This window comes from Chiloscyllium plagiosum, chromosome 5 (genome assembly GCF_004010195.1).
Source record: "Chiloscyllium plagiosum isolate BGI_BamShark_2017 chromosome 5, ASM401019v2, whole genome shotgun sequence".
Classification (NCBI taxonomy): Eukaryota; Metazoa; Chordata; class Chondrichthyes; order Orectolobiformes; family Hemiscylliidae; genus Chiloscyllium; species Chiloscyllium plagiosum.
Genome location: NC_057714.1, coordinates 65,654,413 through 65,669,406, shown reverse-complemented (window position 1 = coordinate 65,669,406; position 14,994 = coordinate 65,654,413). Strand labels below are relative to the sequence as shown.

At 39.1% G+C, this 14,994-nt stretch overlaps 1 protein-coding gene across 4 annotated transcripts in view; it reads right to left on the bottom strand.

Moving 5' to 3' along the window:
• Positions 1-1,186: 1,186 nt before the first annotated feature.
• Positions 1,187-14,994, bottom strand: part of kat2b (K(lysine) acetyltransferase 2B) — a 75,196-nt gene continuing 61,388 nt past the window's right edge. For 3 of the 4 annotated variants that reach the window (XM_043690218.1, XM_043690215.1, XM_043690217.1), the window contains 4 exons: positions 14,862-14,925; positions 14,685-14,769; positions 10,321-10,510; positions 1,187-5,897 (listed from right to left, as the gene is read on the bottom strand). In XM_043690218.1, coding sequence (XP_043546153.1) covers positions 5,879-5,897; positions 10,321-10,510; positions 14,685-14,769; positions 14,862-14,925 — 358 coding nt within the window. In that variant the 3' untranslated portion in view covers positions 1,187-5,878. Of the gene's footprint in view, positions 5,898-10,315; positions 10,511-14,684; positions 14,770-14,861; positions 14,926-14,994 lie in introns of those variants that run through there. The other variant, XM_043690216.1, reaches the window with a different exon arrangement.

Genomic DNA, 14,994 nt, shown 5'->3' with positions numbered 1-14,994 from the left:
GGATTTCATTAGAAGACAAGCTGTAAATGAAATCTATATATATTCCTAAAAATTGGCAGCACCAACAGCTGGAAATTATGGCAGACAACAATTTCTGTCCATGTGTCATCTTGTAAAGCAAGAGTTTAGCATGTTATTTAAGTTACACTTAATAGTCATGCCTTAAATTCTAATGTCCAGAGCTAAGATGAATTGCAAATTTTACATTCTTCGTTGAGTTTTGGATAACTGCAGGGAAGTGTGAAAATCTGTGTTTAGGTAGTCTGAAGCTTCCGTACTCTGTTTCGACACCCTTATACACTCACCACTTCATTATTCTTAGTACAAAATTAAATCTTGCCTGCAGTCCATTTTAGCAGATGCCATCAGTGTCATCTTATAGTATCTATTTGGATATTGTCCTGCCCTGTGATAGCTGACATAATAATACCAGTTTGCTGAAAAATAGAGATAATATTACATAATGGCTGAATTTTAAAAATCAAAGTTGAAAAAATAATATGCCATCCTGTTAAATTGGATGTTTGAGTGGGGGGAAGATAGTGACCCAAATTAAGAGAACCAATATTGGAAACTAATTCTATGACCGTACAGCACTTGCTGCACAACTCCAAATACATATGGTAACAATAATATTAACAATCAACTTAAGGTAGTCAGTATGCATTGCAATGTGGTTCAGTTACATGCTTGCCATATTCACGTCCAGGGTAATATCATCTGCGAGAAGACCAAATCCAGGAACCGCACCTTTTTCAATTAAACATAAGCAAAGCAGTGACTGTTCCCTGCTGCACTCCCCATTACTATTGCCTCAACCAATCAGTGGTAACTTCCTGTTTCTAAATTTAAACAAAAGCATAAGAGATGGCTATTCTTTGGTGCATTCTCAAGGTTAACACTAATCAGTGTCAACCATCCTGACCTGCTGCGTTTTTCCAGTAACACATTTTTCAGCTCTGATCTCCAGCATCTGCAGTCCTCACTTTCTCCTAACACTAATCAGAGTCCACTTACCAACAAATCAACACCTTCTCATGTGGTACAAGTTATTATTCTCTTTGAAATTTGGTATTGTTGCATCTGTCCTGATAAGTGTGTTTTTAACATGTCTTTTTGTTTCAGCAATATTCAAGTTCTGTAGTACAAAGCACCTAAATATAGCAATATCTTGTACTCAAGTATATAATTTGAAAGTTACACCATTTATTTTTATCTTGGTACAATATATTAATTTTACAAAGGACATTTGTTGTACCGGCAGCAAGTACAAAAGTTTACAAAAATCACAAAAGTGAAGTTTACAATATTGCACAAAATCTACTACCTCCTCCTCAAAATGAATGAAGGAAACATTTAGAAAACCTCTATGTTAGTCTCTCAGTTTTAACATTCTAATTTTGTATTACTGATGATTTTATGAAAAATAAAATAAACATTTCAAATTACTTTGTTTTAACTACTAAATAAAAGCATTGATGTTAAATGATCTGACTTATTTATGTTCAATATTTTCCACCAATTAAGGCTGGCATTCATAATATTGGTGGAAAACACAACCTATACAGGCTTGGATCATAGCATCTTAAGTCTTAGTTTGCTTTGGAATCTTACTTTGACTGAATTACATTCAAATTATGAACGTTAACACCAGATCTTGAATGAACTTGAAATGTTCCACTAGTCCAATTGGGTATCCAATATATAATTTAACAATAGGATTCAAATGTTATTTCAATAGCAAAGTGCTATCAGAAATTCTACCCATAAAAAATATATAAAAGAAAATGAGAATTATTTTTACCAAGTTTACCATAGCGAATATAGGTGATCCACAAATGCAATCACCAGTTGAAACTTAAAGATTCTGAAAACAATTAATTCCATGTTCGTGGAAAAGCTCCACGAAATGAGAAAAATGGGTTGTGAGTTAGACTACAGGTACACAATCATCCTTGCACAATTTCTCCAGAGTAGGTCTTCTACTTATAGAACAAGTTAAAATGGCTTTGGATTTTAAAAGCTAGAAAATCTCTTCGTAATATATAGCACAGTAAAATGAAACGGGGGATACCTTTTACAATATTTTGTAATAATTTTGTAAAACAAATGCTGTTGACAGCACTTTAAGTTTCTAAATTGAATTTTGCAAACCAACCTGGAAAGAAATAAAGGAATTTATAGAAATGGTATGAAATTGAATAGAAGTCTTTAACAAGGATATATGTAGATACAATTAGATCACAGTATTTTAACTACAATATGTCAGTAGTTAATGTTATAGTGCAATATTTAAGAAAATAAATCTTAATGAGTTTTTTTTATAAACGTAGTCATTGCAATATCTTTAAATTTAGGACAAATTGCTTTAAATAAAGATGAGCACAACTTTCAGTCAGCAGTTTATATCATTTCTATAAAGAGATACTTACTTGAATACACATTAAAGATTTGCAGACCATAATAATAAATGAAATATGTGGACAGCTTGTGCTATCCCAACTCAGCATTGTAAGGATATGAATCTTCAAATAAATCACAGCAAATACCTACACTTTTGTCTACATTTGTTCTGATAAATTAAAATATCCTTCGAAAACAAATCATTTGGGCAGACTGTTGCTCATGACCACTTAGCTACTATCACACATTAATATTCAGTCACTTAAATATTTACTACTTGAGTTATCAGGGGAAAGCATAATTACATTAATATATTTCCCAAGTAAATGGGTTTTGGTATTGTCTAGCATTACGTTATAGTTGTATTAGCATTTTGTCTACTTATATATAAATCAAGCAGTTCACCAGTGTCAGCTAGATAGTCTTCATTCTCCACTTAGTGAACAGTTCATTGCTCATTTGGAAGATGGCACAGACTCAATGAGCAAATGCCCTCCTTCCACACTGTGAGAATTCTGTGATTCTGTAATTTACTTGGGACAAACAATCTGGACTTGTGAAGTGTTATGTAATACAGGTGACCAACCTTCCCACCCTTTCCTTTCTCTCCTCACTGAGTCAATCTGGCAAGAATTCTACAGAGCATAAATGCCAGCATTATCCACACGAATGGAAATGATAGAAACAAAGTTTCTACAAGACAGTCTTTGTATTGTGCTGCCCAAAGCTATAAAAATTTGTTCTTTTGAGTACACCTCTCTGAATTATTATTTTTTTTCAACTATAATTACAACAGGCAACAATACAAAGAGGACTTGTTGGAAATGCTAGAATGCATAAAAGTGGATAAATATCCAGGACCTGATTAGTGTATTCCAGGTTGTTGTGGGAAGATTGGGATGAAGTTGCCAGGCCCCGATCAGAAATATTTATATCAGCTATACCAATTTATCATCAGGTGAAGTATCGGAGCGTGGCTAATGTTGTGCCATTGTAAAGAAAGGAGAAGCCTGGAAATGATAGACATGAGTCTGACATTGGTGGTGGGTACATTGTTGGAAGTGATTCTGAAAGGTAGGATTGACATGCATTTGGAAAGGCAAGGATTGATTAGGAATAATTAGCATGGTTTTGTGCGAGGAAAATTGTGTCTTACAAACTTGATTGAGTTTTTAATGAAGGAACTAAAAAATGTGAGTGCATGTGGATGTAAAGTCATCTGTATAATGAGGAGTTTGAATAAGATCACCTCTCTCTTTTAAACATTTAGGATCCTGAAGGGAATCAACACGGCAGATGGTGTGAAGATGTTTCCACTTGCAGGAGTAGTTAGAATCAGGCAACACCATTTAGAATTAAATTGTTTCCCATTTAAGCTGGAAGAGAACAATTTTATTCTCTCAATGTTGTTAGATTTTGGAATTGTCTTCTCTGGAATGGTGGAAACAGAGTATTGAAAGTTTAATTTAAGGTTGAACTAGATATATTGTTGGTCGACAATGAAGTCAAAAGGTATAGGGATTGGATAGGAGAATGGAGCTCATTGAACTATCAGATCGCTGTTTAAGAAAGAAAGCATTGGAGACAGCTCAAAGGGATTCACTTGGCTTAATCCTGGAATATATAGGGTTGACTCAGAACTAAATAGGTTAGATCTTTGTTCATTAGAGTTAGAAGAATGTGAGGTGATCTTATTGAAACATACAAGATTCTGAAGAGGCCTGACAGAGTAGGTGTTGAGAAGATGTTTCCACGTGTGGGGAATTTCAAACTAGAATAAGGGGCCACTCATTAAAACTGAGATGCAAAGGAGTGGAGAGGGTAGTGAATAACTGGAATTATATACCCCAGAGGGTGTGGAGGTTAGATCACTACAAGTATTTAAAGAGGAGGTAGATTTTTGAAATTACAAGGAGTTGAGTGCAATAAGGAGCTGACACTGGAAAGGAATTGAGATCTGGGGCAGATAAGCCATCATGTAGAATAGCAGGGCAGACTTGAGGAGCTGATCCTAACTTGTATGATTGTATGTATGCAAGATTTTGGTTTTGGTGAAAATGCCAAGAACTTATTGAAATTATTTAAGACACAGACATTGTATGTGGTTTCTTCTTTCCCTCACTGTTTGGGATATAAGAAATTGTTGTGGGGAAAATCTATTAATGAGATAAAAATGTAATGTGATGGCTTACCTTTTAGAAATCATGTACTGAATTAAATAATCCTCCAGTTCTGGTGAGCATCAATAAAAATATGAAAGGACTGGTTTAAAAATAATTGAATCCTCATTAAACAAATTTATTTTAATTCCAAATTATGAAACCAAAACTTTTTTCTCTTAAGAAATGCATCTGAATGGAAACAAAAAAACATTGATTTTAGGAATTTTATGTCAAAATATTTGCAGTTCATGGGGGATTGTGAATTTTAAAGTATTATCTAAATTCTGGAGTTTGGCTGGGGAACACCAGAATGCTGCTTTGGTTTATCCAAATGAGAACAAAGAAGCTCATCTTTGTGATACTTAAAATTTTAAACTGCTTGGGCATTTCAAAATTTGACATTTCTTAACAAATAGTACAAAACATACTGGGAAGCATTTAGATCCAAAATGGGGGCAGGAATGGAACAATTCATCAGTTCACTGGAACTGAACGAGTCAGATGTCCCCTTAATGTGGACTTTGCCACTCAACAGCCCCAGTGAAAGCTGAACCTGATTAACCTGTGACTAAAATATTGTGACAGATGCCAGACATTTTTGGCCAAGCTGTTACCTCTGCATATTTCAGCCATAAGACAATAGGTCTGTTATAGGCCAACAATGGTAACTGAGTGGCAAAAACACAAGCTTATTCTGTAGATCTTGCGTGAGCATCCCTGACCTCACAGAAATATAGGAAAATTTAGCCTGGGCTGCTCTTTGTTTAGAATAAACTGCCAATCTAACTAAACTACAGACTGCCCTAACATAGAAAATAGGGTCTTTTGTAAATCAAGGATTCTAATTTATACATTAAGTAATCCTACTGCCTGCCTTGACTGGACATTCTGATCACTTAGTGGTACATTTGAGGTGGGGGAGGGTTAAATTCTCAGTGGTCAGGATGTTACGTCCTTTCCTACCCTAGTCTGGGGGTGATCTCAAAGAAGCAGCATGATGGCTCAATGGTTAGCATTGTGCCAGGGACCTGGGTTTGATTCCAGCCTTGGGTAACTGTGTGGAGTTTGCAAGTTCTCCCTGTGTCTACATGGGCTTCCGCCGGGTTCTCCAGTTTCTTCCCACAGTCCAAAATCGTGCAGGTTAGATGGATTAGTCATGATAAAATGTGGGGTTACAGGATGTGGGTGGGGCTGCATCTGGATGGATGCTCTTTGGAGGGTCGATGCAGACTCAATGGGCTGAATGGCATCTTTTTGCACTGTAGAGATTCTTTGGTCCACTGGGTATGGGGCTTCAAAATCCATCTTCCACATCATTGCATTTTTTTAATTCTGCAAATAGATTAGTTTTACATTATCTAAACATTCTCCTTTAGTTGTTTAAAATCTCCCTCCATTTATAGAAAGCGCAAGACTGTCCAGTCTCTGTGTTCATAAAAGTCAACTAAAAGCAGGATGACAGTTCTTCTTTGAAGATGAAGGAAAGCTAGGCTAAATCGTTTTACTTAGGAATATGAATTAGTTATTATTATGGTTTTTAATTCAAGATTTTAGATTGAATGTTTGCAGCAATAAAGCAAATACAGTCTCGTTTGGGAACTCAAACTGCCATAAGCAAGTATAAGCTATTAATTCTATTAATACCTGGTCTGGATATAAATGTACATCCCTGGATAAAATATTACTATCTTATCTGAGGATACAAATTGCTAGGCAAATATTGGTAATATGGAATTGACTACATGCATTTCTAATCAAATTTTAATTAGAACAGACAAATGGTTCTTAAATAATCTAGCTAGTTTCATACTTAGGCTTTAGTGAGTTGATTAATCTAAGATGCAAAGCTCACCAGCAGAATTTGGGCAGTTCCAACCTTAACAGCACAGAAAATTATTTGAATCAAATAATCTCATCCCTTAAAAGAAGGCACGTAATCAAGCTGAAATACAAAATGACTCCCTCTGTGTATATAATGAGAGAACTAGATTTCACCCCACAGTAACTGGATATTAAATAGCTTGAATTATTTTAAATTGTATATTCTTTCAAATACAAAACTTGCAATTACATTATACAGAATGCCTGCTTTAAAGAATTGATTTGACTTTGGTCCAGCTGGTGACTGACACTTTCAGAAAATTCAAGCTTTAGATCTAAATTATTGAGAAACTCACAGACTATTTATTTGGATGTGAAGTAGGAATATTACAAAACCTGGCTGTGTAGAGCCCATATTTTTCATGCTATGCTGCTGTTCTGGATCCAAAATAGCACTTGCACTGCGGGCACCCTGCCTACAGCTGTAATGCACACCATTTGGTGGAATTGTTAGCACATTAGCTGGAAGTGTGTTCCTGAAGTATGCAGAGTAAGCAGAACCGGACCTTGGTCAGCACATAACTCTGACTTGACACCTGTGTGCCATTTTCAAGCTGATTGCTCCAGCGCTTTTTTTCCTAAGTTAATTTACATTTCTAATCAATCTGTTCAGAGATGTTATTTCACACTTTTGGGAGCAGGTGGGACTTGAACTTGGGTCATTCGGTCCAGAGGTAGGAATTCTACCACCCCACTACAAGAAGCCCAGTACTCCAGCTCTTAATCTTGCACAGCTGAACATGTTCATCAGGGCATCTCCCCGAATGCTACTTAAGAGCATTGTCATCTACTTTCAAGTTGACTGCTGCTTGATTGTGTTTTGCTAGCTGTTGCAAACAATACTAACAATACTGAGTTAGTATTGTTCTGTGTGTTAAATTTAGTAGAATCTGCAGGGCTTGAAGTAGTAAATGGGAAAAAAACTTGGTCCTCACTTCAAGGTTCTGTTCACTCTGCATGCTCCTTAGCTATGGGTGTTGTTGTTTCTAATTCTACTGGCACACAGGAAAACACAAGGAAACATGGATGAAGACAAGCTGCTCAACCAATGAGGAACAGAACAGATTTAACCTACTCAACCTCATCCGGGAAGTGTGTGTATGTGTGAAGTTGCTATTTTACTAAGGAGGTACTCATTGAAACACATCTTTTACTGCAGACAGGGCAGAGCACTGGGGTTGTACTGATTAACTTGTTTACATGGGTCTGCTTTCAGGCTGGAGCAAGGACACTGCATGGTCATTGTCAGCAGTTTATATGGTAAGGAAGGACTGAATGAGAAAGGAGACATTCCCTTTATCCATGCTATCTTTAACAGCTTATCTGACTGCACAATCACTAAATACATGCCCCAATTCACCATTTTGACAACAATGTAATACCTTTTATGAATTATTACAGTATTACCCCCACTGCTGAAATAAATACTGACATGAAAAAACTTTATCAAACATTTCGTCTAATATTCCACATAGAAAAGTCAATTAATTAATTTTGTGCAATATCTTAGTGCCTGTTGTCCTTGTGCTTTTGCCTGACCTAATATCCCAGTGCTGTGCTGTGCCAGTGGCTGTGGCATGCCTGGCAGAAGATAAATGACTTTTACTGGGGTGGCTTTGAAGGATGACTTTGCACACCTGGAGGTGTCAAAGGCCTGACCTCAGCCAGAATCAGCTTGGCATGATGACAGCATACTGGCTAGCTGACGGGCAAAAGCATGGAGCAGCAGAGGAGGGAAGACAATTACAATAATCCGGAGAGGACAGCATGGTTAATGTTCCACAGTATCAGTGCATTCCCCTACCATCGTACCTCATCAGTCTTATTAGTTTGCTGTTATACAGAGATCCTACAAGCTACTTTGAGCATAGATATCCTCAACATCATGCAGCTTACATGATAATAAACAGAGACACCCTGCAGTACTCAGAGTAATTGCAGAGCCCCTCTGCTTTTGCAGCTATGGAAGCTGAAACATTAGCCACGGCTGGCTGCACCATGATTTGCTCTTTAAGTGATTGCATGCAGGTGACCACCACTTCCCAACTTGGTCAGGGCCACTCCTACTCATTTCTCATTGCATACAAATGTTTTTAAGCATGCCTCTCAAATAGATACTTTCTGTATTGGAGCAAGCGATGCATGGTGGTAATGGTGGTGGTGAGTTTGATGAGAGGAAAAAGCACATAATTAGATGGGGTGGTGGCTTACCAAAACATCACCTCCTTCTGATCTATACCAGAATTAAGTTCTGGACAAGACATTTCATCTTCCTGATGCCAATTAATGTGAGATTTGAGTTATGATTGACACAGATTTGCTGGCAGGTGATATTAAATTCACTGGTCTTGACCACACATATGAGATCATTAGAATTCCTTCATGGCTTCAAGGTTCTCAAGCCACAATGTCTACTGGCATCAGTGGCTATCTGCTCCCATTGCTTTCACACAGCTTTCCAGGAAGACTTCCTGTCACCCCCATCACCTTCTCCCTCCCCTGGCTAGGGATAGGAGGCCTTGTTTGGTTGGTTCACCTTGAAGTTTCAGGGTCAGTGAACCTTGCAGTACATTTTACATCCTGTTGTGACAAACTTTTTTTTCTTACAGACCAGATGCTATTCCTCTACCACTGACAGCAGCCACAAGTCATCTCCCCTTGAAGAGGGCTTTACATTATGTTAGCCCCATGAAACCTCAGACCCTCTGTTCAGACTTGGACAAGTGGCCACTCAGCACTGTGTTTACTACTAAGTTGCAAGTTACAATCATTTGAAGCTCAGAAGTACATCACTGTCCCCACTCCTGTTTCTTTTGGGGCTATCAGATATTATCTCATTAGGGTCATGCTTAAGAAGCAATGTTTAAGAACCTTCATACGTGTGTGGAGTTTTACTCAGTAAAACCATGTAGCCCTTCTGCAAAGTGCACTAGGAAGATTTGAACAGCTTATCTTGCCAATTACACTGTAACTGTGAGGATCTTGCATATAGTGATAGAGAGGTCACGGAGAAGAATTCACAACCTGATCTACTCATATCAGGTTCCTTCAGCAAGCTTGGTTAATCATTGACAGCATGAAAGTAGCTCAGATTTGTCTGGATTGGAATTGCCTCACTGAATTCGCCACAGAAACAGACAAATTTGTCATCATTGTGGTTAATTACAACCTCCCCAAAAAGTAAGATAATCAACTGATTGATAAACAACTGAAAAGTGTGGGTTTGAACACTCCCTACGCAGTCACCAGTAGCTCACTCAAAAACTTATGAGGACATTGTCATTAAACTCCTGAGCCAGCATTGAAACACACAGTACCCTATTCAGGTGGTCGGACATGTGGAGTTTCACATTAAGTCAAGGTAATCACTGAACTATGGATATGTGGGCATGTGTTCACATGCCTACGCTCTAAATACTTGGTAAAGATAATGACTGCAGATGCTGGAAACCAGATTCTGGATCAGTAGTGCTGGAAGAGCACAGCAGTTCAGGCAGCATCTGAGGAGCAGTAAAATTAACATTTCGGGCAAAAGCTTTCGCCCGAAACGTCGATTTTACTGCTCCTTGGATGCTGCCTGAACTGCTGTGCCCTATGCTCTAAATACTGCCTGTTTAGAACAGATAGTGTCCCAGATCTCACTGCTCTTTCATTCCATGAAAGGATTGTTTTGCAGAAAAGCTCCATGTGCAAAACTAATCCAACCCCTGTCTCAAATCGCATCTGGCTATGTGAAGAATCTTCCACAAAATCTTAAGCAGCCAGTTTCTGGAGCTACTGGAAGCATTGTGATAGACCTTCTATAGACTATACAGTACATTAAACTAGCATAAACTAGTCAGAGCACCACAAAAAAATAAAGTTATGAATTTACTTGTCTATCAGTCCAGCTTCTTTAATTTTACTGTAAAAATTTTTTTCCAAGATATTGGCACATTTGAAGTATTCGCTTTCTGGAGGATTATATTCACGACAATTGGTGAAGATTCGTTGCATGTCGGCCATGAACAACTTTTTGGTCACATAATAGCGGTTCTTCACACGTTCACTCATTGTTTTCAAATCTGTGAATCAATTGTATCCAAAAAAAGTGTTAAAGGAAAACATTCTTATTGCTTGAAGATATATGTGAAATGAATACAAAATTACAATAATTGCTGCCCATTTTAATTACCTATGAGTTTAAGAGAAGCAGGCTACAGGGGAATCTTCAACACATTCCACCACTCAATAAGATCATGGCTGAACCTCTTTACCAACCTCAATTTCCCATTCTATCTCCAAAACCTTTGATTCCTTTTACACCAAAAATACACCAATTTCAATTTTGAACATATTCAATGAGTAAGCCTCCTTACCCTTCTTGGATAAATAATTCCAGAAGTTCACATCCTCTGATTACTCAGAGGATGTTCATCTGTGACTTAAATGTCCGACCCCTGATCCCAGGTCTACAGCCTCTCAACATCCAGCCTGTTATAATCCCTAAAAATTTGATGTTTCAACGAAATCATCTCACATTCTTCTTGATGCCAGATTGATTTAATATCATCTCATCCTACTCAAGACTCTCATTATAGAATAACCTTGTCATTCCAACAATCAATCTAATAAACTTTTGTTGAATTCCTCTCAGGAACAAATTCTTTGTACGGCAAGGTAAGCAAACCTGTGCAACACTCCAGGGGCTGAATTACATGCCAAAGGCTGGGTTCCCACATCACAGTATAACCGTTCAGAGGTGAACCCACCTTCACTTTGAAACATGAGGGGGAACGTCTTTCTATCTCCAGGAGGAAGTCCTGTCTCATTGCAGAGCTGGCTAAATGGAAGTGAGCTAAATGGAAACTGGCTGCGTGAGATTTTGTGGAAGCAAGCAGCTCTGCACCACACCATGAGTGTCTCTGAGTGAGAGTGGGTGCGCGCGTGTGCATGTGGCAGTCACTTCTGATTGGCACAGGAGTTGCTATCCTACCTTAATTAACCAGCAGCACAAGGATTTGGAGATAGCATGAGTAATTGTGGTTGGTAAAGAGGTTCGACCATGATCTTACTGAATGGTGAAGATTCCCTGTAGCCTGATCCTCTTAAAAGTATCTATTAATAGGTTATGTAGTATTGCAATAAGATGGAAAAAAACAAAATTAGGGCTAAAAGGTGTAATCTCAGGAAGCAAGAGGAGAAACCGAGACATTGAAATATAGTCAAAAGGAGCTGGAAAAGACCATTTGGCCATTTGAGCTTGTTCTTTAGCCCTAAGAAATATAGCTAACTCCTTCTTGAAACCATTCAATGTTTTGGCTTTCTGTGACAGTGAATTCCACAGGCTGACCATTCTCTGGGTAAAGAAAGTTCTCCTAAACTCTGTAAAAATGGCCTACTCCATGTCCTTAAACTGCGACACTTGGTTCTGGACTCCCCAGTGACTGGGAACATCCTTCCTGTGTTTACCCTGTCTCATCCTTTGAGAATTTTATAGATTTCGATGAGACTACCCCTCATTCTTCTAAATTCCAGTACATATAATCCTAACAAATCCACAATCTTGCTTCATACGCTAATCCAGCCAATCCAAGAATCAAATTTTGTTATACTCCCTCTGTAGTCAAAGCATCCTTCCTCAGATATGGAGACCAAAACTGCACACAATAGTGCATGTGTGGTCTCACCAAGATTGTGTATAATTGCAGTAAGAATTTCCTGCTCTTGTACTTGAATCCTCTTGCTATGAAGACCAATATACCATTTGCCTTTTCCACGACCTGCTGCACCTCCACGTTTACTTGCAAAGACACCCAGATTTCATTGCACCTCCCCTTTTCCCAACCTATTTCCACTCAGATAATAATCTGCCTTTCCGTTTTTGCTACCAAAGTGGATAACCTCACATATTATACTTTGTCCCTGTCATGAAGGGTACATGTGTTTGTGGTAAATGTTTGAGGTTCAAGCAGCCTCAGCTCAGATTACAAACTGGTGGCTGAACTACCGACAATGTGACACATCAAGAAGGGGAAAGGTTTCCTGAAATCTTTTACCAGGAGGGTCATACTGTTGAGAACAGTGTCTTCTGATTTGTCAATATTCAGGGACAGGAAATATGACTACGAGTCATGAAGGAAATGAGACTCAGAGGGCAGTAACTGTCCCACAGATCGGAGGTTCTATTAGGCTTGCATGAATAAGAATGAGGACTGCATGGTTCAGGATGCCATATAGGTTGGCGAAATAAGTAGCAATGTGGTGATGGTAAAGAACATCATATTAAGAGGGACTGACACCATTCTTTGCAACATGAGCAAAAGGTCCAGGTTAGGTTAGATTCCCTACAATATGGAAACAGGCCCCTTGACTCAACAAGTCCACAAAGACACTCCTAAGAGTAACTCACCCAGACCCATTCCCCTACCCTATATTTACTCCTGACTTGGCAATTTAGCACAGCCAATTCACCTGACCTGCACATCTTTTAGATTGTGGGAGGAAACCAGAGCACTCAGAGGAAACCCACGCAGACACAGGGAGAATGTGCAAACTCCACACAGACAGTCGCCCGAGACGGGAATCAAACCCAGGTCCCTGATGCTGTGAGGCTGCAGTGCAAACCACTGAGCAACCATGCCGCCCCACATGGCTGTGTTGCCTGCCTGCTGCCAGGATTTGGGATTTCTGATCAGGACTGGAAATGAGCTTGCAATGGGACGATGAAGTTCCAGTCAGCAAGTCCCTTGTAGAGGCTTTGTTCTGCCTGCATTGTTGGTAAGTGGTCCTGCATAGTCAGTATGCGGAGCGATGCAGCAAATTACTCTGACTCTGACTCAAAAACTGTTTTAGGAGAAGTGTGTTCCACTTGACAGACCACTGGCAGTACTGGGGAAAGTGGCATCTGTAGTGGGGATGGGGGCGTGTAGGGTGTGGCTCTGGTAGTTAATTATGGCATTGGCACAATTGAAAGGGATGATCTAAGATCAAGAAACCTTTTAGCGTTTGGCATGTGGGTAGTCCTGTTTTGTAGTTTCACCAGATTGACACCTCATTTTTAGGCATGCCTGCTGCTGTTTCAGGCATGCCCTCTTGCACTCTCATTGAATCAGAGTTGATCTTTTGGTCTACTGGAAATGGTCAAGTGAGGGATATACCAGGCCCCAAGGTTGCAGATTGTGTTGGAGTATAATTCTACTGCTGATGATGACCCACAGCTCCTCACGGATGCCTAGGGTGTATTGAGTTGCTAGATCTGTTCAAAGTTGATCCCAACCACCATGGTGATAGTGCCACATGATATGATGTATCAGGAATGTATTCTCAATTGAAGATGGGACTTTGTCTCCAGAAGGACTGTGTGGTGGTTACTTTTTCCAGTACTGTCGTGGACAAATGCATCTGTGGCAGGCATATTGGTGAGGATGAACTCAAATATGCTTTTCCCTCTAACTAATTTCCTTATTAACTTCTGCAGATCCAACCAGGCAGCAATGTACTTGAGGGCAGTAAAGTAAACCTCCTGCTGATTACCACTTACTATCTCTCACTTGGCCAATGAATCAGCGCTCGTTTTGAAAATGAGAAGAAACCACAGAGGGTGGCAAGGGTGCAGAAAGTACTCTGGGTGGAGGACTTCAACGTTCAATACCTAAGGTGGCTTGACAGCAGCACTACTACCTGGGTGTCGCTGGCTGGCTAGCAGGTTTTGCCCATCCCTAGCTACCTTTGAGAAGGTGGTAGTGAGCAGCCTTCTTGAACCACTGCAATCCACCTACTGTAGGTTGACCCACAATGCCATTAAGAAGGGATTTATCAGGATTTTGACCCAGTGACAGTGAAGGAACAGTAACATATTTCCAAGTCAGGATGGCAGGTGGCTTGGAGGGGAATTTGAAGGTGGTGGTGTACCCATGTAGCTTTTCTTTTCATTCACAGGATGATGGCATCGCTGGCTGGGCCAATACTTATTGCCCATTTGTAAATTCCCATCCAGAGGCCAACCACATTGTTGTGGGTGTGGAATCGCATGTAGACCAGTCCAGGTAAGGATAGCAGTATTTTTTCCTTCCCTAAATGCCATTAATGAACTGTGCTGCTGTTGTCCTTCTAGATGGAAATGGTTGTGGGCTTGGAAGGTGCTGTCTTCCACAACAAAGTTTTCAACGCAAATCTGTAACATTTTACAATTTTAACGCAAAAGTCATTTTTAGGTTAGATTCATCATTGAAGCTTAATGAAATAGATCTTACATACCCATTGGAAAGCGAATTACTTCATAATAACCAGGGGCTTCAGTTTTTTTAACTGGTTCCATAAATGGCCAAGCACTTTGGTGACTCTATTAATTGAAAACAATTCAGAATTTTAGTTTCTAAGTGGAGAAAATCGATATGATAAGTAACAGCTGTAAAGATCAAAGTCACTGTTTACCTTTACTTGTTGCAGGATGTTTTTAAAGATATTGTAAAGCTGGTCAGGGTCTCTGGAGTCTTTACTGAAACAAAAGAGTCAAATTTTAGTTTTTAAATAACCTGCATTAGAATCTCTTAATTCAAGTGTTCGG